The sequence below is a fragment of the Thunnus maccoyii genome, chromosome 1 (assembly GCF_910596095.1).
Source record: "Thunnus maccoyii chromosome 1, fThuMac1.1, whole genome shotgun sequence".
Taxonomy (NCBI): domain Eukaryota; kingdom Metazoa; phylum Chordata; class Actinopteri; order Scombriformes; family Scombridae; genus Thunnus; species Thunnus maccoyii.
This window is the reverse complement of record NC_056533.1, coordinates 27,556,299-27,582,613: the sequence shown is the minus strand read 5'-3', so window position 1 is coordinate 27,582,613 and position 26,315 is coordinate 27,556,299. Positions and strand designations below refer to the sequence as shown.

General features: G+C 36.3%; 1 protein-coding gene across 6 annotated transcripts in view; it reads left to right on the top strand.

Annotated features, from left to right (window-relative positions):
• Positions 1-26,315, top strand: part of LOC121896060 (protocadherin-9) — a 214,119-nt gene that overhangs the window by 58,929 nt on the left and 128,875 nt on the right. Inside the window, exon 4 of one of the 6 annotated variants that reach the window (XM_042409722.1) lies at positions 1,642-1,698. The exons of the other annotated variants lie outside the window; for them this stretch is intronic. Coding sequence (XP_042265656.1) covers positions 1,642-1,662 — 21 coding nt within the window. The 3' untranslated portion in view covers positions 1,663-1,698. Of the gene's footprint in view, positions 1-1,641; positions 1,699-26,315 lie in introns of those variants that run through there. 6 annotated transcript variants of the gene reach the window in all.

Here is a 26,315-nt window from a genome sequence, read left to right as displayed (position 1 = left end):
ATGTTTAGTCACTATAAATGATTTTATATTATATTTTCTGTTGGTTCTTCTTTGAATAAAAAAGAATTGCCACCAGGAATAGTCGCAGCATCTTGTTTTTCTCATTCTTGCTTTTTAAAAGATCATATTCTTGATCTTTCACAGTATGTGCCACTATTTGGAAAAATAACCAAGTAATCAAAATCATTTTGAAGCACTAAAATAAAATGACTCCAAAAGAAATTAAAGAAAACAGATTATCACCTGCTATTTCTGTATTTAGCAAAATCTTTCAGAAAATATTTCTTTTGAATGTTTTACTAATCCCAAGGATTCTGCCTGTGCCCTTACTGTGAATACTGCCTTGCAGCACAGTATGCCTTTGTTAACACTGTGAATTCCCTTCTGTGAATCAAGTAAAAGACATCTAGACCACAGTAGACTATAGACTATGTCTCAATCAGGTACAGCAGAGAAATGGTCCATGGACAGCAGAGTGGAAAAAATGTGATAAAGAAGAAAGAAGAGGAAAGGCTCTGGGCGATATTACTTCATATGAAACCAGTTCTGCTCTATTCTAAAATTCCAAATGATATTGCCTCTATACATTACTATGCTCTAGTCTTTTTGCTTCTTGAGCACTGATCCTCTAGTAAGAAAGAAATACTACTGTAATTTCATGTTATGGTAAAGCAAAAGCAAGCTAAAAGAATTGAAATTATGCCAAAAAGTTTTGCCTTGGGTAAGCTTAATTTGTTTACATTCAGCAATTATTAAATAATACAAGCTGTCTCAAAAGTAGGCAGCATTTTTAGTTTTTTTCCTTTTTTCCAGTATTGCAAATTATACACAAAAACGACACATACACATTCAGTTTTATTGCTTATAATACCCCTCTTATCCTGCTCCTTATCGCTTCTTATATTCTATGGAAGATTCTAGTTGTCCATCACATGCTGAGCAATCAATGAAACGCATGACGATGTCTTCATACACAGTCTTGTTCAAGACAGATTTATGTGTTGTGGTTGTTACAGGAGACAGCTACACAACATTCGATCCATGAATGCTTGCTGTGTGCTTGTGCTATCCTCTCCATATATTGGAAAAACATGTGACAAGTTTTTATATACTATCAGTGACTGGACTGTTTGGAGGCTTTGTGTTTGCACCTTTTCATGAAATAATATTTCACTCGGGGCAATTAAGACAGCAGATAATGTGATGAATGAAATGGAATCTTACAAAAATGTTCAGACCACCTATAGTCTAAACATAGCATAAAATATACTGTACCATATAACAAATGGTGCAGTATATTTTAAATGGATGGTAATAACTACAATATTAAACATATTTATACTTCAGTATATCATTTTTATGGAAACCTAGCTACCTGCCTGAAGTCATAAGGAAGTAAGTAGTGAAAGCAGGAGTAATAGCAACGACCTGGATTAAGCCACAGTGGCTTTGTATGACACACTACTTACTCTTCTTACTGTTCGACTTTCTCTGAAGGTCAGTTTGGCCATTAGCTAGATCAGCCTAACACTGCGTGCCCCACCTCTCCACACCAATTCTTCTCATCTCCCCTCTCCTCACTTCTCCTCCCCTCTCCACAGTCTGAAGAGAGATGTGATGGGGCTAAATTTATCTTCACAGAAACCAAAGCTAAGATGTTAAAAGGGAACTCCTGCCAACTTGGTAACTGACTGCTGATTGTGATCAACTTCACCTTCGTGAGGCGGCTGTCAAAATAACACGCACCCATTTCTCCTCTACCCCTTCTCTCCATCCTACCTTCTTTTTTCCTCAACCTGATCCTCCCATCCCCTGTTTTATTAACAACGGAGCTGGTGGCTTGTGATAACTGGTCACTCCTCCAGGCATTGAAAGGCAAGGACACTCTATTATCCTAGCTAGATGGATGGGTTGAAATATTGCCTGCAAGTGGTAGAGCCTGCCAAATCCTCCAGTCTTAAAACCCCTTTGTCTCTGACAAGGAGGGACATTAGTGAGAGGGCTTCTCTGAATACAACATGGAGAGAGTAAGGTGAACAGAAAAGTCCATATGTGTGGAAGAGAATCCAGAAATTGCATAATGTCATTGTTTGGTCTGTATATAAGAAAAGAAATATGAAAAACTGCTGTATTGCTAGTGAATAGCTATTGTATTATTCCCTTTCCTCTCTATGCTCCACATACTGCATGGATGTGTGCATGTGTATGACAAAGAGAGAGAGAGAAAGAAAGAATAATTTGTATACATTAAATGATTAACATGCAGGTAGACAGCCGGTCAGCAAGAAAGCAGGTTCACATATTAATTAAGGTCCTTATTATTAGTGACCTTTTCAGACTTGTTTTGGCCTCCACGTCTCTGCACATTCATTTAGGAATATTTGCAACCGGCAAGTGTTCGTAGTACATGTATCTTAAAATAAACTGTGAGAAGCAGCTGTTGTGTTTTAGTCTTTGTGCTTCTGTACATCTTTTGGCAGCAAGGCATAATAGTCTTTATTGAAATGAAAGATAACAAGTATGCTACCTCATTTGCCTTATAGCTGTACTGCTCCCTTTGGGGGCCACTCAGTGAATTTTTGAAAATACAGCAGAGACACATAATTATCTCAGATGTTTTCATAATCCAATCAGTACAATTTTAGATGCCATATTGGACATATGTACAAAGTAGATGGAGATGCAGGGACCAAACGATCACATTTCACTAAACAATTTATGCAGCTTTAGCCATCTGTCCAATATCTGTACTTAATCAATCATTTCCTGTATTTACGTCACATCACTTTCTTATTATTGAAATTGGTAAGTCATGCTCCCTGTCAACTGTCACCCTATAGCTCTTTGCCAGAAGGAGCTCCTCATTTGCTTTGCTGTGCGAACCCTCACTTCTGCACAGACATCAATTTGAGGATGGATTTTGATCACAAATTAAATTATTTTTTACAGGCAAACAATGTTTTGTGTGTGATGTTTGGGGTCATTATCTCCAATTCTATCTTTGCTACTTGATTTATAAAAGTTAACTACATTATTTTGGAGGCATCTTACAGTCCCCTGCCTGTATGAGAATAATAAAATGAAGGTGGAATTTACTGACCAAAATCACTGGTTTAATGGTTTTGTAAAAGCAGAAGATGGCGTGTGTGTGTCGGAGTAAGGGGGAAGAAAAAAAAGAAAAAAAAAAAGTAGAGTTCTCTGCTGTCTCTTTTATGTCTCCAGCTGTGGAGAACAGACTCTCTGCTGCATTGTTAGCACTGGGCAAAGCCATTGTTATCCAAAAAGCTGTATGAAAGCAGGACTATGGATCATGTTATTTTCTCTGCCACGCCAGGTTTGGTTGAAAATTTTATAAAGTTTTGCAGTGTGTGTTGGTTGCTCCACTAATATTAGTCTCTGGGTGATGGCGTATGAAGCTATTAAAGTTCCACCTTTTTCATTCCGTCAGTATTATTATTCACTACATTATTAACTAATGTAAATCAAACAAAGATTGATTGTTGGCATTTCTGTATCGATTCATAAAATTTGAATCACGATTCTTATGTGAATCTACTATTTCAAAGCATCTCACTGATGCTAATCTAATCTTGCCCTTATTTTGATTAAGTAATATGAAATAAAAATAAATTAAAAAAAAAAAAAAGTTAATTTTGGAAATCCTATATTGTATAGTCCTAGCTTTCACTATACCTGTGTACTTAATAAATTTGGACGCAATCTTGTTAATCAGATCAGATTCACATAGTCAATTTATGAATAACAAAGATAACTCGTCAATCTATTTTGATATTCTGAGGACACGTTCAAGGATAAACAGTATTACTATTTATCCATTACTGGTAGCAGAATGCTTCAACTATTCTAGGAATAAACCATTTAAATCAGTGATTTAGAAATATAATATGGTTTTCAAATCCACCCAAATACATAAACCATTGACAGCAATAAAACATGTAAAATGAATGATTGTAACTCCCTTGTTAGGAAGAAGGCATTCAACTACAGAATGAGGAGAGAACAGACCTATAGCTACAAAAGATGCTTTTTGCTACACTTTTCTGGACACATTTTACATGAACAGCTATTCACATGCACAAAGGTGTAATATTGCATTATGTACAATAGTGCTGTGGAAGACAATAAGATTTTTTGGAAATGAGACTGCACTGGTTCTGAATCAGCTTCCCATTCAAGCCTGAGATTCACATAAAGTGTCCATCATTCAGCATCTCTCTCGAAAATGTTCAGCTATGAAGTTTATCACTGCCTCAAGGACATCTTTTTACACGGCATGCTCATCGTCCATGCTTCTTTAATTGAATTAAGGAGCACTCAGTGTGGCATCTCTGTTATTGTTATCTTGTAGGTGTACAGGGTTATTAAAGAGGGAAGCATGTTAAGTCATTTGTTATCCCTGGCATTCTAATAAACACGTTGGCTTTGGGCAAGGCCTGTGGGTTGTCTATGCAGTTCAGATTGATACTGCTGCCACATCTGGACCTATACACCTCATTATCCTAAGAGGTATGGTTAAGAGGAGATGAATCTAGGAGAGAATGCGGGAGACATAGCGCGAGAAATGGAAAATGCTGCACATATTATTGTTTTTTTCTTTTATAGGAAACATTCAGGAGTGTAATCTAAATCATGTAAGTGCATAGGAGATCTGGTGTCAAAATGTCAAGAAAACACACTCTGAAATGTATCTAGAAATTATTGATTTTTGCCAGGTATACACAATTGATGTGTAAAGTAACCAACAGAAAGGAGTAAAAACACAGAACAAACCTCATTGCCCCAATTATTCCCGACTGAGATCCATGCTTATTTTGCTAACTTCTTTTTTTTCAGCTCAAGCGCTGGTTCTTGACACACATAACCCCATGGGTTTTCTGTCAGGGAAAACTTGATTTTACTAATTGGTACCAAAGCTGTTAATTGGAGCTGTGGAAACAAAAAATGGAGAATCACAGAGTACTCTCTTGGGAAATATGTGTGTTCAACCTCATTTTCCACCTTTACTCATTGTTCTTCTTTTCTTTCTTAACTATCTTACTGCAGAGAGGACATCAGTTTGTTGTCATAACAAAATGCCCAATATGAAAAACAAACATATTGCATACAATACTTTACATAATATTTGAGATATAAAGGATTAAGTAGCATATTCTCATAATTGTGATACAGTATAGTAATACACAGTGTAATAAAATAATGTAAGTTTCTGTAAGTTCATTGTTTGTGCTATCCAGTGAGATCTCCTACTGTTCAAATTTGACTGAATTACGTATTAGAGTTAGCACCAATTTTACACACAAAGTTAAATTTACTGGTCATAAGTACCACTCAGCCTGTGAAAACAGTTGTATAATATCTGCTGTGTCCCTGAAGGGAGATTTAAAAAGCTTGAAAGAATAACAGTAATGATGTAATCAGTTTGGACTTGAAACTTTTAACTTTAAAAACATTTAACAGAAAGCATGCATTACAAACTAGGGATGTGGGACTTTAAAAAAGTAATATTGTATGTGGCAAGGACAGTCTAATGAAAGGTGCTATTGAGTTAAATTATGGGAATTGTAGTATCCAGTGTTTCTGGATACTAGGAACTAAAATTAAGTTGTCTTGACCTCCGTTGCATCAATTTTGACCAATCATCTGGAAATCATTTTTAAAATCAATCTAACTTTTTGAAAGTGCAACACTAAATTGATTTGAGTACCCCTTTACATAAGGATGGACAGGTAGGTAATTAGGTAGATGGAAAAGTCAGTGAAAAGATACTGTAGACTATAAATGTACTATACAATAGATATACTATAGATAGATACTACATATACAGTAGATGGATAGATAGACAGACAGACAGACAGACATAAGCACAGAGATCTAACATGCTTAAAAGATAGATAGACAAACACACATAAACACAAAGATCTAACATGCTTAAAAGATAGATAAACACTCTTTTCCTGAATGTTTTCTCCAACTGTGATCAGTTAATCTGTTTCAATCATGTTACCTCTTCTCAGGGGCCAAACGGTCATCCCCTCAAATGCTCAAACGATTTTCCATTGTCACCCACATTAACAGCTTTCAACTCCCTGTCACACTGCAACAGCCACATGCTGTGCACCTTGGGAAATACAGTACATGCAATTTATCATGGGAAATCATCATCAAAAACAAACAGTGTAAGTAGGAAAAAGCATCAACTGTGAAATAATAGAATTGGAGGAACATCCCGCCTTCACTGCAGCAGCAGTTCTTGTTATTTTTTGGTGTTTGAGTTACTCACTCTAACCCAATATGTTGTGACACTGACAACCAAACATTTTTATTTATTTATCTATTTATTTTGTGACGTGAATTGGTTCAGAGACACACCATCAATTGCACAAATCACTGCTTGGTGAAAAACATGTATCTCCAGACTTTTCAGGAACTAAGAAATACAGGCTTTAAAAAAAAAAAAAACTGAAAAAAACATTAGTCATAATTATTTTTTACATATTCCAATGAGTTATGAAAGGGTTTAATGAACCTAACAGATTGAAGATTTTTTTTAAAGTAAAAGAGCATGCATTTTGTTGTGTGAAAGAGTTCTTGTTGATAGTCAAAGAAAAAAAAAATACAACATTGTAAGATAATGTAAAAATTAATATGTAACATTAATATAATATCAGTTATATTGGAGATGAAACAGACCACACACTGAACTCTGTATATATTTTACCATTTCACTTGAGCAGTGGCAAATCATCTGATCTTTATTTATGTAGCCAGGAGACCAAGTGTCATCATCAAAAACTTTCCAGTGACAAAATTCAGCTTCCCAGGCAGCAGATGCTGTGGTAGCTTTTGATGTGGTGCCCAGCACTGAGAACCCATGCAGTTCAAGACTGGATAGTAACAAAATTTCTTGATACGTACAACATACCCACATGAGGCCAGCAGTGCAGTCAACATATTGGAAATTGTCCAGACTGTGTTGGAGGATTTTCAGATGATTAACCTGAAAAACTGGACCAGGACCATACAGTATGTTTATGTGATAATAAAACCTTAGTTTGACACCAGAATATCAATTGTTACACTTTCGAAACAATCGATCAGAAAACATTTAATGATATTGAGGGTGGATGAGGCATCTTTTCTGCTGAGTTCATAATTCAGCAGTTGTAGCATTCAGGTTTCTGTAGTAGTTAGTCCTCATCTTCATAGATTTACTTTTGTCGTCAGTCATTATAAAGTAAGTACATGCAATCAGCAATGGTAAACAAATACAAGTATGCTGAGCCTAACTGTGACTAAAGCCCCACACCTTCCATGGTAGGATATCCTATATTTAGCAGAGTTATATGTATGTGTAGGATAGTAAAACGGTTGTCTAATTGTTTTGGATAATTTTAATACGGATGGCATTGGTACAAGTTGAAATATTGCTTGCCAGCACATTAGCTTAATACAGCATTTTATAGTAAACACATATTTAAGGCTGTGAGTTATTCAGCCCCACATTTATCTGTAAGAGGTGTGGGGAGAAGTTATTGCTAAGCACTGTTATCCATATGCATTTCTCAGCTTGAAATACAACATATTAAACAGTGGAAGGCAAATCATCAAATGAATACAAAAAATGGTAATGACATGAAGAAGTGAAAGCCTTGTTGTATGTAGCTATCACTGTTTGAGCAGCATTATCTGGTTGGAATATGAGACTTGTGCCTGACCACATGTGTACGGTAATTTGCTGAGTATATAGTTTATTCATTTGAAGAGTGAACCACAGAAATGATGGTTCATTATGAATTAACCACAGAATTGTATTCTTCTCTTGTTGACTTTTATGATAAAGGAAGAGGTTGTGGTTATGATGAGCCTATAGATACAACATTAAGTTGACCAATTTTACATTAGGCCACAGCGTAGTTACGGTAACTCTAACTGCGTCTTAAAACCAATGCTAGATGTACTGCATCAATTGAACCCATAAAAATGTAGTCAAACAGTTAATTGGTCTGCTCATGGATCTGTACTTGGACATGGATGAAAGTGAGATGAGCAAGAATAATAGTATAACACTGATATGGTCCTTTTGAATATTTGTTAAATACTGTATTCTGCTCTAACTGTATTCTGCTCTAAGCTTATTGAAAATTAGAAGTTCTTCAAATTAAACGACCACATATGTCATTTGATCATGCACTCCAGAAGGACCCATAAGAGCATTTTCTAATCAAGTGTTTCTATCAGCAGTAATCAGCAGGGCAACATAATTTGTCAAATCACTGCTAAAAATAATTGTGTTTTGTCTGGTTAGGTTTAGGCACAAAAATCACTTGGTTAGGGTTGGGGAAAGATTATGGTTTGGGTTAAAATGATCACTTGAAATGTGATGTAGGTTAAAGTTAATTCTTCCTAAAAGTTAGGCAGCCTTCATTGTCATGGCAACCGTAAACACTACGACAATTGTTGTTGCGTTTTTTAAAAAACTGTCCCAACTTTCAGTTGGAAACGAGAAGCAAGCAGTGGTCTCCTGCAGCAAAGTCCACTAAGTTCATTTTTTGCAAGTTAGGATCTAACCAGCCACCCAACCCGCCACCTCTGAATATGGAAATTTGTCACCTTCTATAGACATCATCTGAACTGCGCCACTTCTCAGGGTCATAATTGCTACATCTGTTAGATAGCGTCTGTCACTCAAATGTAACTATAGGTTGTTTTTGGCAACCGACATTATGACCTATTGTGTCGTTTTTCTTGGGAGGACAGGCTCAAAAATGAATTTGCTTTGGTAGAATTTCACATAAAATTTATATTGGCAGCCATTGGTGGGCGAAGTTCATGGTTTAGGTAACTCCTGAGCAAATCAGATACATATTTAGAGTGAACCACAAAGTGTTACAGACCAAATGTGGCTTTGCTCTGTGGGCTTTATTTATGTTCATACAGAATTGCCAAAACACAATTGGTGATACACCATTATTTGCACAATTGAATGGATATTGATTACGTTTGACAAATCAAAGTTGTCAATATGTCAAGGAAAATCTACATTTTATTGTAGAACTGTTACAAAAGGCTTTTAACTAGATGAATTATCTGCCTTTTCCATATTGATAAATTGACTTTCTGTTCCAACTTTCAATGCATTGCGGGCTTAGCCTTTCATTTCTTGCTTCAAACGTAAGGTATTCGTTAAAGGTCATGATCCATTTTTTTCAATAGTCACTAGAAATTACTTTGTAAAAGCAGTATTTATTTTATTCCCAAACATGCCTTCAGCAACATCTGAGACTTCGATTATTTTCCCATACATGGCAGAGATTATGGTATGCATTGATGGAAACTGTCAGGAATTCCCTGGACTTGCTTGTGTTAGTTTGTAGCTCAGGAATTATACAACAGGCAGCATGTTTGACATAGGCAGCTCTTAATCAATGGAGTCACAGAACAGTGGTGATTTTGATCAGTGTTTTACCTTAGGCCATGAATATATTTGAGAATATAAAAAGGAACTAGATTAATCTTGTTTTTTTATGTTTTTTTTTTTAGTTCAGAATACCATTTCAACACCCAATCACATCTACATTTATTGAGATCCCTTTGCCATATACACATTCACATCAAGACATGCATCCACATACACAAACAAGCTCACAACTGTCAGTAATCCTTGGCTGATCAGAGGCTCCTAAGACCTGCCAAACAAAATCAGCTCACAATTTGAACAGAGTTCAGAGATGAATATTAAATGAAAAGGGTAAAGAATTAAGCTAAGGTGCAGGAGGTTAAAATTAATAAATAAATGGGCTCATATATATTTATAAATATAGAAATAAAAAGTTGAATCTCTTGTGGTCAGCCTCCATAGACCTAGTGGTCTTTGAAGGCATCATTAGCTGGTTTTATCAGCACATTGACCCTAAAACTAGTACCTGAGGGGCCTGACTGTAGTGGTGCAGGCATGAGCATATGAGTCTTGGGTGGATGAAACAAGACTTTGAAGTGGATTTTCTATTTGAAGGATTATACATCAGGGATTTTGATTCATGCCCATTTTTTGTCCTCAAGGCTATGTGCTTGTGTGGGTGGAAAGAGTTATCGTTCACAAAATTATTAATGTATTTATTTACTTTTCAACTAAAACAATGATGGATAGTTAATGAGTGAAAAACTTGGTGTTTGGTGTATTTGAATTGGTTCCTTCTTTAATCACAACTGTTTCTAGAGTGAGAAAAAAACAAACAAACAATATAACTACTGTACTAGTGAGGGAATTTCCGAAATTCAATCCTCACAAGACTCGTGCTCATAATATTGAGATTCTTTTAAACAAATAACCCAAAGATTCCAGGTCACAAGATAACAAGGGTGGCCTGAAGCACTGAGAAATGCAGATTGTTGTATTATGGTCTCCAAAGCCTGTTAACCAAACCAATTGTCTTTCACTTCCATTTTTTTTTCTTTGTTTGATTGCACAGGAAATTGGAAGTATAAATACCTTACAATAAAGATGATTATTTCAATTCAGATGGAAATCTCACAACATAATCATTTGTATTTCATATGGATTTTTCCTAATCCCAGTATATGTTTTCATGACCTAGTTTAGTATTGAAATTTAGTGAATACCCTGTACTTGCTAATCCTTGAATATAATATAGGAGCCCTCTCAGCTTCAATGACCTATTTCAAGAAAAAAAAAAAAGTTTTTGTTTTGAAACAGTCCTTAAGCCATGCCGTCAGCCATGCTAAAGAGAATTCACTGCAATTTTAAAGTTTCATTATAAAATAGAATTTTCAGTGTGCACCCCGCTCCCCTAATGTGAAGACAAAGAAAAAAGAATCCTGGATCAAATACACTAACAGACTGCATGAACAGTTGCCCCCCATGCTTGAGTGAAGATCGAGTTTCTCGTACTAGTATGCTGTAATAGCAACACCTTAATTTCCCTGAATAATTTCCATGACAATGGGGCCTTTTTATGGTTTTGCATTGTTTTGGTTTACTCAAATAGTGGAGGGGTTATTGTTTCCAATATGTTAATGCTGTTTTTTCCTGCTGGAATACTGTCTTTGAAGTAATCTCTTTGAGCGTGTTTGGTTCAAGTATCGTTCTCAGGAGAGGGGGTTGAACTTTTAAATGTAATTTTCCTCTTACCACCCTTGAATAGTCTTACTATGGCAGTTCTAACCTTGAGCAGTCAAAACAGATAAATCCTCACAGATTGTATACTGATTAGATTATCCGCTTAATCTGCAACACATGCATGGAACTGCAAGCGGTAGGAATGCCATTTGCAAGGCAGGGAAAATGCAATAATAGCTGGATGCTAATACTTGCTGGCAGATAGCTATGATACCAGGGGCAAACAATATTAATGGAGCACTGATCCAACAGCTAACAATAACCCAATTTATTATAAAAAAGCAGATTTCCTTGCATGTGTTCTCTAATGGGCCTCCTCCCCATCCCAGCCTTTCCAGGAATTCATTTTACTCAGGAACTTTTATATTTCGAGTTTTGGTTTCTGCTCCAACTCTCAAGCTACTGTAGAACTTTGGGAACTATCAGGGTGATATTTGTAGTACTGAGCATTCCTGACTGGTCAAACACAAGCCTCAAGACTACATGTCTGTTGTTCATTAGACAGCAATCAACACTGGTAAATGCTAGGTAAATGCAATATTAGGGCATAGGATAGAAATGCCATTTAATATGAAGACATGATGACATGTAAATGACAGTTATGAAGCCAGCTTTCCGACAAAGAAACAAGATAAGGAGACATAATGAAGTAACACACCCTAAGGGAGAAAATTAAGCTTTACTTAATTTGGTAATTGTTTTAACAGAGCTACTTTAGAGGCTCCTATCTTGCCATTTGGCTGGTCTCAATCCCCTTCAAAATCTGCACATCTCCTTTCCATTACTTAATCAAACACCACGGTCCCATAGTAATAAATTACAAAGAACGACATGATTGCTCTGTGTTGTTGTCTCAACATGAGCAAATATTACACAACAAATACAATCTTTTTTAAAATTTGTTATTGGTCTAATTTACCTGATGTTTGCTGTTCTTGAGATATGGTTGAAAAGTAAATAAAAACAGATTTTGAGTTTCTGAGATGACTTTCTATGGCTCTTTAGTTTCTGTGACTATTCGGTGACCTTACTGAAAATGTTGGATGATATTTGGACAGGACATCAATGATTACTGGATAGGGCTATATAGGATAGGCATTTAGTAGCAGTAACATTTACAGTGACAGTTTTTCAGAAATTACATGGACTGCTTACATGTCTGTCTACAGGAAAAACCTGGCATATTCCCTTTTAAAAATCAGTGTTTCAGTTTGCATAGTACATGTGTTTATACCGTAGTGTGTGAGTACACATGCAGGTGTGACTGCATCTTTGCAGACATTTGTAAATTTGATGTGTGTTGTTGATGACTGATAGATGTTATGTTTTGTTACCATTCTGCTGGCTTCAGCAGACAATCTGCTTTTTTACCTTTGATTAAGGTTCTCTGCAGTATAATTTTGACATCTGCCGCTGTTCTGCACCACTCAACTCTGGAAAGTTCACTAAAATAAGTGTTTTGATCATTGATATGGCAGTTATTAGGGCTTGAAATCCTTGTCTCTGGCAGTAATTCATAGCTTTGCTTGAGATGGATTTGAAAAGAAGTATAATCAAAAGGGTTTGATTTGTTATATTTAGATATTTCCAAACTGTCTTTTTGAATGCAACAGAATAGATCATATGGTTCCCTCTCGTTATTTTAGTGCAAAATGCCAGGTGTTGAAAACAAACACACACCTCGAAGTTGAATGAATGCAGTAAAGCAAGAAAATTGGATGGGGTCTGATACATATGCTTGATGAATTGATATGGTACATTTGAAAGATAGCAATCCATCCATAATCCGGTCTGAGTGGATTTAAGTACAAGCAATTGTAAGCTGATTGCAACTTTAAAATCGTGTAAAGATTGTCCAGTCAATGTTATTCAAAACACTGAAATGCAATTACAGTGCCATTTCATTTCATCATCCACTCTTAGAAGCCAAAGAAGAAAAACACAGGAAACACTATAGGGTGAATTCACAAAAGGATCGCATGGCTTTTGCGGCCACTAAACCTACGCAAATGTGACAAAAAGAAACCGTGTAATTCACAAAACACCCGCAAAGGGTGAAACGCACCCCAAACTGTGTTGCCAAGCAAATAGCATCTTGGTGCTTCTTTGCTACTTGCACATATGGAAATTAGATAATATACATACATTTGGCGTGAAATTTGCCCTTTTTAATGCAAATGAGCCTCGTTGCAAAACAGTCCAATTCACAAAGACCAGCACTAATAGCCACACGCAGTTAGAGTGATATTATTAGTGTCTGCAGAGAGTTGGTGGTAACTGAAGCACTCACTCACTCACTCACTCACTCACTCACAAACTCACTCATTCATCCACTCACTAACTCACTCAATCTCTTCAAATCTTCAAGCTTGTGAGGCACTGAATGATATCAAATTTATATTGAGGGGGCAAAATCTTCAGTCAGACATTACATATAAACCTGAATTTGTGTGTGACAGCTGACCTGTGTAGATGTGTTGCAGAACACAGAACATTAATTATCGTCAGATCCTGACTGATCTGGTGTTAATGAAGTTACTGCTGCTGTGCCACGTGCGTAAATGTGCACAGCCTCTTTCTCAGTTTGGAGACGCACTTATTGTTTCAGCTGCTGTGTGACACACAGCCAGCTGTGGGCAACAAGTAGAACATCAGTACTGTTGCTTCTGCGAAATACATTCAGTGACACCTGAATAACAAAATTAAGTGTTAATCTAACATGTTTCAGACCTGCCTCAGTCACATTAATAGCTATATTTTGACATTTGACATTTCAGTAGATTATGTTGTAGATGCAGAAGTAAAAGAAGCAAAACACATGAAAGTTGTTTGTGATTGAGGAGAGCTCAGTGTGTGCGAACCTCTGCTAATTAAAGACACATAAGTTGAGGCTTTTGTGCTCTCGGCAGTTTTCATTATGGAACAATCTGTATGCTGAAATGTGGAGAAACACTGGAAACAGCTCCACTTTCTCAATCAGACGCAAAACAAGGGCAAATTGCACTTAGCTGCAAAACTTTAGGGGGTGTTTGGGCATATCATATTATTAGCAAAATCTTTTGTGAATCGGACCTTAAGACGGGGTGGATAGCAATTTCAGATAATGTGCAATTCATGGTGCTATCAGCAGCTGCAATCCATTCTTTGTGAATTCGCCCTTATGTACTCATCGCCCTGTTGGAAGCACCTTAAAGGAAGAATTTGAGTGCTAATAGGTTTGTTGTCACTACTAACTTCAATGATTGAAAGTGGAAGATCTCAGGACTGTGTGAGTCCACTTTAAGCTTATGAATTCCGTTATTTGAGGAAAGCCATTGAAATCAAATTTATATGTACAAATATTGGGATGATACAGTTTTCCCAGGGCTGCTACATGTCATGAAGTGTCCAGCTGTAGCTCATTTAATCTTTCATCCAGAGTGAGGTTGAGCAGTACTTCACTGAGATTCTCCTCTATTGACTAGATGAGTACTTACGTGTTGAATGCAGTTTGTGACAAAATGCATTCCCAAGATAACGATTCTATTGACTGTCTAAAGCTGTTCAACTGACTGAATTCCATCCAGCTTCATGGAGATGGTTCATACTTCAAAACACTATACCATGACAAAATCAGCAAATGAAAGCAACTGTTACACTTCTTACTATGAAGTAGAGTATAGGCAAGTCATTTGACAGTTTATTTAGTATATCTTGTACCCTGTGATGAGGCCCTAAGTAGCTGTAAGTGACTCAATTTACATAACCATTGGTATTAAGTGATAAAACTCTTAATTGGCTCCTTTGTAATAGTATAGACAATCTATTACTTCCTTTAACACTTATTTCTGTCACAGATTCAATTCTATTTTGTCAGTATTATTGGGCTTCCAGTAGAGATGATCAAGAGATTATCCTAAGAATGTAAGAGAACATTCTGGCTAAAAATGGTCAAATTAAATGAAGAAATAAAATAATTTGAAGTGTATGCAATCCTTAACATGACCTTTATTTGAATTAGTGTACAATTTGGCAGCACTCTCCTTTCACTCTTTAGTTCAGAAGAAAAGCTAAGCATGATTGGGTAGAGCTTTCTTCTTCTAAATCTTTATTAGCTTGATTTAGCACTGTGTATAAGGGATTGTAGTTTGAAAACAACTTATCTTGGTTGGTCATCATTTAGCATACTATGTTGAGCTGAAATATACTCTTATTATTTTTGTATGCTATTCATCTCTTTCTGTTACAAAATGAAAGGATTTGTGAGTGACCTGTGAAAATAAGTACATATATTAATACATAAAATTATTAAATCAAATTAGTTCATTTTCACAAACAGGATGATGCAAACATTGCAGTGTTTGAGAAATTTTTAGAAAAAATATTTTTCTGCATCTTAAAATCATACAATGACAAACTAATTACCTTTAATGTCATCACTGCAAATCTAAGCAAAGCACAAGCCCTTGATATTGAATAATTATAGTGTGTTCAAAGAAACAATCACATTCAATATTAAAATGGCATGCTAAGTTGTATTGAGTTAATTCCTCTTAAGTCTTTTAGCTACACAAAAAAGAAATTACAGCTGGTCGAGTACTTATACAGGATATATACAGTATAAAGTAACAGATGGATATATGATCAAACTACAGAGATGGAAGAGTTGTGGTAGACTATGTGGAAGATTGTGTAAAGACCATCTGTTTATTCAAATCAAAGAATGTGCTTACCTCCATGAACACTAAATACAGTACCATAGCTATAGATGCACATAAGAGAATAAGGGGACTCTGTGGGCCTACAAACTATGAAATCATTGGTACGATGAATATGACAAAAGAACTACAGGAATGACCTAAAATGTATTCAGTGTAGAATCAGACACATCGGGCATAATGTTGTATGAAATTTAACTTGTTGTGATGTTGCAGAACACATTTTAAAATGCCTCTGTGTACCATGGTTTGACCTTTGGTTTATGGTGTTTCAAAGGGAAGATGACACTGAATGAAAAACATAGTTTATATATATTTAGCCTGATGCATAAAGAGCTTAATGCACTTTAATGTAACCTACTGTGTAAAGTGAGGAGCGTTTCCAGGAGGCGGCTGTCAGCTAAGTAGCTGACTGCTCGCCTCGGTTTGGTGGCTACTTTTATATACCACAGTAAAGTCACTTTTTTGTGGGCAAACGGAGGGTGGGGGGACAGGGGGGTGCTATTGTGGTAACAAGAGTATTGACTAAACATGATATAAATCAACCTGAACCATGATCTTGTTTAGTTTACCCAGGTTTAATTATCCAATCCTGTCAAATGCACCATGAGCTCTTTATCTTTATCTTTGTTCTCCTATTGCTTCGTGCACCATGAAGGACGTAAATGTTATGGATATACTGATACTGCTCATGACATTTATCTCGATAAACTAACTCTTATTTTTGTCATTTCACCCATTCAAGGCTGCCATGCACATTCCGAGTATGAGTCAGTAGACTCATAAACACTAGAAGTCTTGCTAATCCTCCTTTTTGTCAAAGTTGTGTCAAAAAATATATATTTTTTGATGAAAGCCATGTCCAGAGGAGAGTCAGGAGCTGTTTTATTTAACAAAGCAGGCTAGAGTGTAATCAGTCTGTTGCTACTGTCGGGCAACACTGCCAATCGTTGCATTTTCTGTGTGGCAGCTGATCTGTGGTACTGTACTGGCCGTGTTGTTAAGATGGTGAGTAAAAGAGTGAATGATGAGGAGTCATCAAAATTTGGGGAGATGCTGTTCAGCATTGAATCATCAAATCCAATAGCATCCAATGTTGTAGCATCAGCTCTATCTCCGATTTAGATAATTAATTCTTTAAAATATCTTCTAAAAAAAAGTTGACAAAGAAACAATCGACTGAAAGGTGGAGAGGGTGTGTTCACTGTAGTTATCAATTAAAAATTCCAAAGCAACCCAAACTTTTCATTGAATTAAAAAGAAAATTAAAATAAATTATTTTTGGGTTAACATCATATCTTGCCACAGTGTGAAGACTATTACAAGGCAGCTAAAAAAAGTGAAATGAATAATGTCACATGCTAAGCACCATCAATTTTTTCATATGATGTCACAGTAAACGCGGTGATCAATTTTATGTTTTGAGAGCAGTTGTGGGAAGATTTACAGGACATGCTTGTAGTTAACCAAATTCATTGATCTACAATGAGGACACCCATGTTCTTATCCCTCTGAAATTGACCACACTTTTCCTTAATAAGATCTGTAACCAGTCATATAACTCACATTCATCTCAGACAAATGACATCATTGTCTGTAACTTTTAAATATCATACTGGCTACAGCAGTGAAAATCCAACATTTGTCTCTTAAAGAGTGTCAGAGCTATATTTCATTCATTCAGGCATATTGTTAGTGGGGTATGCGTAGTGCAGAGATACATTTGACTCTCTGTCTCTCTCTTTCTGTGGGACTGCAGGCATTAATAATTGACACTGTTTCAATTATTTCATTTAAATAGGGCAACAATTCAGATTAAACATACAGACCATACACAAAAAAGGCTTTCTGCTTCAATATGACATACTGTACTCACTCCAACTGAACATGTGTGGCTACAGTCAGTAAGTAAATATGACAGCTTGTGATTTTCAAACACAAACAAGACAAGAGAGGAAGTAGAATACTGTGTGCTCTCCTTTGAAACATACATGCCTCACACATTTCTGAAATCCAGTAATGTTAGCATTGAACTGAATGTTGTCCATACAATGAGGCTGCAGGTTTTTGAAATAACACAATAAGTGAGGAGGGTGAATTTTGCAGGCTGGGAAACCTAAACAATGAATGAAAAGATGCCAAAATTCTCTGCAGAGCTGAGGGGAACTGCAGAATTGGAGGATAATTCTCTGTGGTTTGTCACTGCAAGCAACCTCTTTCATATTACACATAGACATTTAATCCACTGTTAATATAAAAATATTGATTCATGTAGCCTGAAAAGACCCTTGTGAAGACCTTGTGACCACATGTGGCACTGTAGACTGATATTTCAACGAGTGGGTTCCTGTACTGTTTTATCGCATGCTCAACCAGCACATGCACAAGGATACACATCCAAGCCACATGATGTACATTTCTGTTGAAAACAGATGGCAGGTCAGTGGTGATAGTAATGTGCTTTAGAAGGCAGCAGTGCACTCATAAAAAAAGAAGACTGTAATCAGTTTTCTAAAGAAGAGTTTTTTTAAGGAAGAAAATGCACTCAACAAGTTTGTTAGGCTTAAAGGACAGATGCTGAATGTAAACAAAATAGTGTTTTATTCACAATTAAAACTCTACTGGTTACTTATATCTTCATTCTGACATCTGTCTTTTTTACACTAAACTGTTCAAATGCTACATCTTTGACAGATGTAGAAAAAAAATCAGATCGCCTCTTCTCTGGACACCTGTTTGGCTTATTAAAGATTTAAATGATCACCTTTGAAACAAGGTTGGATGCAGCCTGAAGCTATAACATATTACAGACTTTTTAGACCTCTGTGAGCCAGTGTATGGCCTCAGACCCTCAGGCAGGGTCCTTGCTTACTCCAAAGTTGAGGCTGAAGACGTAAAGACAATAAGGGTTTTTCCCACCGATGAGCCCCTTAGCTACTATGTACTTCCACTGCCCCTGGCAACAATAACACATTATGTTGTATGCAGTCAGCATCAGAATGGTCATCACAGTAGCCATAGTTGTCTTACTAAATGGGATTTCTTTGGTACACACATTCATCTATTCCAGCTGGTAAGAATAAGTATAAATAGTACTGAAGTTGTTTGGTCTAAAATAGGCATAACAGAGCTCCTGGAGTGATTGTCTGAAATCACTGACTAAACTGCTTTTATCATCCAAAAAACAAAAAAAAAAGACCAAATACATAATTTAAGGAGTAACACCAGACTAAACAGCAGTGTTTCACTACCCTCTCTGGTTGAAAGTTGAAAGCCTGTTTCACCTCTGACGATTGCTTTGTTGAACCTATAACCACACTCAGCAGTGATGTCATGGTGTACTGACACACCCCGGAGTACACTTCTACATCACTGCAGCAAGCTGAGAAGATAAACCACTGAAGGTCAGTAAAAAGAAGTTACTCTTTGAAGGAAGCAGTAATAGGGTAGGGAATCAGGGTAGGGAAGCACAAAAGGTATAGTGTTGGGAGAATGTGTTGTCTGCATGACAAAATTAATCCTCTATCTACTTGTAAAGGGTTGATATGAACTTAACCAATAAACAATTTGTCTAGCATCCAGTATTCAAATACTTAAATGGGCTGAATTATGCTAGTTATAATGTAAATGCTGCAACATGCACAAAATTTAAGCAATGGGACATTGGATGTAGAGAGATCCTGATCCAGTTTGAGTGTAATATAGATGAAAGGGCATTTTTAATCTCTGTCAATACTAATGTTCAAGCCAGCTCTTATAGTTGACTGTGTGTTGGATAGCAGCGATTCAGTTATCTAGAGGGGCAATTACAGTAATAAAATGTATTCATACAACATACATTTCACAAAATGTAGGTAAATAAAGATCAGTGTTCACTCATCTTTTTGACATCCTGCGATGTTTGTTTCCTATTTGTATTTTGAGTTCATGATGGCATTGTGGCTCAGTGGGAAGTTGGTCCTGGGTTGAGTTTATAGGATGAGGATCTCCCTTTGTGCCAGTGTATTCATGCTGTGTGGACTGTATGTATCAGCTTAGGATATGTTTTAGCCCCTGCAGTACCTGTGCATGTTTTCTTGCCTTGTTTAAACCTACCATGTGGCACCTGTTAAATTCGGTTCATTGAATATGTTTCATAGCAATATATCCTTCTACTACAATCGTAGTTGTTTCGATAATAATATGAACGTCTACAAGCCCTCAGAACATGTAATAAGCATTTAGTGTAATTTGCCAGCTCTTGGCAGCTTCTCAAATCATTAGAGGCTTGAAGTTCAGGGTTCTTGTTGCCTCGAGGTACTAATTCTTTTTTTCAGAAGAGACATAACAGTCTTGTTGAATTTAACATATAGAGTAGTTATTATAGAGTGATGATGAGACACAAAAAAGGATGTAGAAGAGAGATGACACATCGTGTAGTACTGAAAAGCAACTGTGCTGTTTGATGTACGTTTACTTTCAGTCCAATGTAAAGCCACTGATAAGAGCCATACAAATAATTCATTAAAACATGCTCCAATAAAGTTTCATGATGTTACAGTATCTGTTCAATGTTTTATACATGAAGTCCCAACTCTCAGAAAAAAGAAGTTAAGGAGTTCAAGATCTTTAAAGGTCTTTTTTTTTTTTAGATTTTTTATCACAGAGGTCATTGGTGATCAGGATGTCTGTCAATGAAATCTTAGCGTAATCAGTGTAATGCTGAAACCGAAACCCTCTCAACTCACAATGGGCCTTATGCCTGCACAAAGCAGTAAGAGGAAAATAATAAAATCCTACATGGGATTCAACATACTCTCTTAACTGCCTGTGAGATGTGATCATTAGAATAATCCATGCCACTAAAATTGCCATACAAGGCTCCATGTTCTGCTCCATTTGTGGGCAAGTTTCTTCCCAAAAAGTTCCCAAAGAGTAAAAATACTGCACAACTTCAAGTCCTGAGGCCTGTACTACGAAGCAAGTTCAACAAACCCAGGATATCTTTTCTTTAGCTGGCTTCACTGAGCCTAACATTGGCCGTCCAGATAACCGGTATCATGAAGGTGGCTATCAACTAGCTCAGTCAACTCTGGGTTTTCCTATCCAGCTACGTGTGTGTTCATGTGAAAGAGGCGGGGTTGTTAATTACGAGTGCCATCATCAGAAACTTGAATGAAGTAATTCATATGATATGAGATGAAACGGTGATACCAAATACCTGCGGAAAACTTCTTGTTAAGGGACAGCAAAAAGTCATATTCAACATAGTGAAATGTAAATGAACCTGTAATCATACAACAGAATAAGATGATGTAGAAACACTTGAAATAATTTCCACATATTAAAAGCAGGCCAAGGCTTAAAATACATGTAGAAATTATTATATATGACTTAAGTATAGAATGAGTATTTTTTGCTATTTAGTTGGAGGATGAAGAAATCATTCTGAATATGTCACATAAAAACTTAAAAGTAACGCCAGACTGTTTCTGCTACCAAAGCAAAGTGTAAAAGTAGTTATTGACTGATGAGGTCTATCTGACTGATATGTTGCATTTATAATCATGGGAGCCAATTAACAGTGTGTGGATTTTTTTCTAATAAAAGACAAGCTTTTGTTTTTATTTTCAGTTATCACTCAGTTGTCTCATGTTATTCTGAGCTGCAGTGATGAATCAGAGTATAATATCATCCACACTGTCAGCTATCACTCTGGGGATAAAATCAATTTTGCACAATTAAAATGCATCCAAAATCATCATTATGTGTTTAGTGTCGTAAACGATCTCTCCATTTGTTAGAAGCTCTGTTTTAAAACCAGAGTGGAAATAGAAAGCCTGGAACAATAAAGTGTTTCTACTGACCTATAAAAAGATATATTGCTCTTTTTTACTTGTCACTTTATTGTAAACCAAGGACTTTTGTCCATTTCGGGATACTGTAGGAATGATGACTCCTTTTTTTACAGTGATCTGATTGGTCAATGGTCAGGGTATTGACAGGTTGTGATCCGATCCTCTGAAGTTAACTTGCTCCGGAGCAGGTTAGCTGTTTAGCATAAGTTACCATGGCGATGTACCCTGGTGAGAAGTGAACCTGAAGCTGAAGCTGAACCTGAGTTAAACCTGAAGTTACCTTGCTAACCCCACATCCTGCTTTGCAGTACAGGCCTCTGCTTTCAGAAATCAAGCAAACAAATTTAGGAGTGACAGAAGGAGACCCAAAACAATTAGGCTAGAAAATATGAATCCAGCTAACATGTCATCAGAACAGCTCTGCACTGTGACAGAAATAAAGAGGGAATGATTTGACCTGAAGTTAGATACTAAAAAATGTCTTTCTAAAGCAAAGCGCTCTGCGATGAGAGGCAGTCATGTGACAGTCACAGAGATATTATAGAAGGATATTATAGTCTACACTAGGTGATGTTACACTGCCAGCTGCAACACAAGATGATACTGGACAGAGAACTGCAGAAAGACAGAGGCAGCTGTCGGACTGAGAGAAGTTTCCGAGCAACTACTGAAATGCAAAAGTTGCTGCACCAAAATATGGCCAAAAAAATCATAAAATCTAAAAATCCTTTTAAAGAAATTGGCAGCCATAATAATGAAAATATGGTAAACAGAATATAAATGTTACATTAAGTTTGTATTACTTATATATTAAATTTTTTGTTAAACAAATGTTTCTCCCCAGTGAAGAAAGGCAGAGATGATCTATTCATGACCCATATGACAGGTCTGGACCACTCGTAAATTTCATTCGTACCTAAGAAAAAATTCTAAGCATGAGAAAAATGATGAATGCCATAAATGTTGTTAAATCACTCCTATGTGCATTTTAAGAACGAATCTGTTCATACGAGTGCTTCTTGCATGAGACCCATTGACTTATTCATTGTTTGAACCTTGCAGAGAATGGATTCAGATATTGGGCAAAAATGTGAAAAGAAAAACAAATTAGACTACTTACCTCGTAACTTTTTTAAGTGTTGAAAGATTGCTTTTCTTTCATGCTTAGTAACTTTCATTACATATCACCCAGGGGGTGAGAAATCAATTTGTGAAGCTTAAACACAAATGCAGTTTTATACGGTCACTATTAAATAAATAAATAAAAGAAAGAAAAAATAATCTAAATCTATCTATGTGTCATGAGGACAGTAAATCAATCTGTTATTCTTTGGCTTCAGTCATAACTATAATGCTTTTAAACTCCTTAAGGTTTTTTCTTTCACACATTTTTCTCAGCCTTAGTATTTTACATTTGCTCTTCCATTTAATACAGACCTAATTTTAGCATCCCAGTTATACTAGAAATATCCTAACTGTAATAGAATGATCATGGTAGTTTTTTGGGCCTAAATTCAAATACTAGGAACAAACAGGTCTACCTTAGTATTTTCATATCTAAAACGCACAGTTGAACATATAGGAAATTTTGTCAGAATAAACATAACAAGCCTGGGTCAAAACCTAGTATATGGCTGCACTGTGTATGGTCTATGTGCGAAATTGTGGCCAATTTGTTACAGGGATAATCAGTGATAGTGTCTATAATGTGAATTCCTGGATATTAAATGTACATCTACAATTTTCTGTAGTGGTCCCAGTAATATTTGTTGTTAAAGTGTACTGAAGTAGCATATCACATGACATGGTTAAGCTATGTTTGAGTGAAAAAAAAGGTTATGAATGCATTTGCAAGAACAATACTTTCCACTCATATTGGGGGATGTTTGATTTTAAAGAGGACTTATTTTAATTGTAATTATAACAATTCTAATTACCTATTAACTCCCCCTGCTCTTTCATCTGTTTCTATCTGTGGCTGTCTGTAAACATATGGTCTCACCCATATGGTCTCATATAACAGTCTGTCAGCTTTGTGACTTTATATCTGCACTGTGATATCTTTCAGTGCACGCAAACACTGTAAACACACCTGTCACCTGCCCAGCATGTTGCTGTTAAACTGGTAACACTGCGGCTACACTTTATTTTTATACAGCCTATGGGCTACACACAGCACGGCATGGCTATGCTAACAATGCTAGCCACGCTAACTAACTGCAAGCCACCATGCTGGCTGGAAGAAAATGTATTTGTCGCGTCTCTTTGTATCCGCTGGTTGGTGCTCCTGTCAGTGTCGGAGCCTCCATGCCAGATGCTTCAGTCAGTAAATGGGTGTTTTTAAAACTTATTTTGGGGCTGCGCTTGGGGCTCTGTTGTAAATGCCCCCTGAGGAAGTAATTGAAACTGTTTGCGCTAATTCATTTTGAAAGAGCAACAGCTAATGGGGATACTCCAACACTGGGCCGGCAGCACCAATGGTGTAACTTCATCACTCAGTGATACAGTCAGTCGGTGCATCAGTCAATCTGGTCCAGCCAAAAATGTAAAATGATACCAGTACTCTCTACAGTACCAATTTAATCTATATCAAATGGGCTTTTTCACACCCTCTGTCAATGAACTACCAACTCTAACCCTGTCTCTTCAAAATTATGTTTACCGGTATATAGTACTATATTGTTTTCTCAATTACATTGCGTTGACAAATGTAATTCTTGCCTGGATTACGTTCACAAGCAAAGTTTTTTCAAACTAATTAATACATGTACTGTTCCACACAACCAAACCATGTGCCATGTACCAAACCAAGACCATGATCTCTCCCTAATTTTAACCAAGGGCTGCCACTGGAACACAATATATATATATATATATATAAGTGTTATATCTAGTAGACAGGGTTGCCTATTTACACACACACACGTACTCGCTTTTCTGGTGTTGGTCAGTTAGAAGAGCAGCAGGAACACTGCGTGTAAATATCTCGGCTTATATCTCTGTATAAAAGACATAGGTAACAATAGTACACAACACCATCTACCAATGTAAAGTGAACTGCAGCAAATGACTTGACTAGGGTGGACAGGTAATTATTATGGGTTGATGAAAAAAGATTAGCCTCAGAGAAGCAATAAATAATGCAATGTTGTGGCATGTCAGCCAAAAAGCATTCTCTAAATGTGGCAGGTTTGCCAAAAAAGCTTTCTGTACAACTCCCACATTCCAAAACACACAACATCAGAAATGGCAACATGGCCTATACTGTAAAACATGTGCTTTTAACTTTTTTTCCTCTTTGGCATTCATTTTTATAAAATTGTGTCATATATGTACATGGTCCACAAAGAGACTGTGCCTTAATTAAGCTACTACTTGGAAGAGATGCCCACTGGATCATGAACATTAAAATAAGGAAGGAAGGTAAAGAAAGTTGTTAAGATTCCAGATGCACACCACACCGCAAGCTCATAAACAGCATCAAAGATATTTTTCCATAAATATATGTACACATGGAAAATAGTATTTACATTTTTTTCTTTTTGGTCTGAGCCATTCAGATTCTTTCTTAATTATTTTAGTCCCTCATCTGCAATTCAACCTGTGCCCTTGCTCTCAGCCTATATTATAACAGTATATCATATGGACTTTTATGTTAATGTCATTCATAACTAAAGGGGTTCTTTTCCTAACTAAAGTATTATATTGCTCGACTTAAATGTGATATTTTCATGGTGCCTCAAATACATTAGCTGGAAAAGATAATTTGTGAATAGCATGACTCCATAAATACATCTGAGACTTTGCTCTATAAAATTGATCTCAACACAATTAAGGATAACTGAAAACACACCTGATTAAGTCATGAAAGATTTATGAATCCAGTCATGTCAATAACACCATTTATTTGTGGTGTAAGATGTTTTGAAATCATCTACTTTGTCAGTCATGACTTGAATAAAACTGTGTTCTGAAAGCTGTGTTTCCTTAGGCGCTGTTTAGCGAATGCCTGTGTTCATTACATGAATGAATTCCAAGACAATTAATTTGATAATCATAGAATCTCTGGAAGAATCTTGACAAATATTTTTACCTAGGATATTTTTTTATATCTTACCATTCTGATGATTATGTATTGTTAGTAACAAGGTGTTTGTTTCTACTGTACTGCACTAGCTTAGTACACAATTGCCTCCACAGTGTTAGCGATGGCTCTGTAGATTATGTTGCTGTTGCTGTGGGTACTCTGTTCTTCAGCTCATCTTGATCTCAAATCTCATCTTGATTCAATAAAACCTGTTGGTTTTATTGAATAAATACCATAAACTGAATTGCTGTATCATCTATACAAGAAAACAATATGAAATTAAACTTTTTGGTAACTATTAAAATGTCTAATAGTAAAAGAGAAAAAACATGGGCTGCACATTTAATTACAGCTTTAATCAATACACTGCAGTTTGCATTTATGATTTTTATTTCTTAAAGGATACTTTTTCTCACATCATTTAATTAAAACATTCTCATCTAAAATGTTACAGCCTACTTGTAATCCTATGTCTCAGGTGCTATAATGTACCTGAAACATTCACTTAATTTAACACAAAATACAGTTTCTCAATG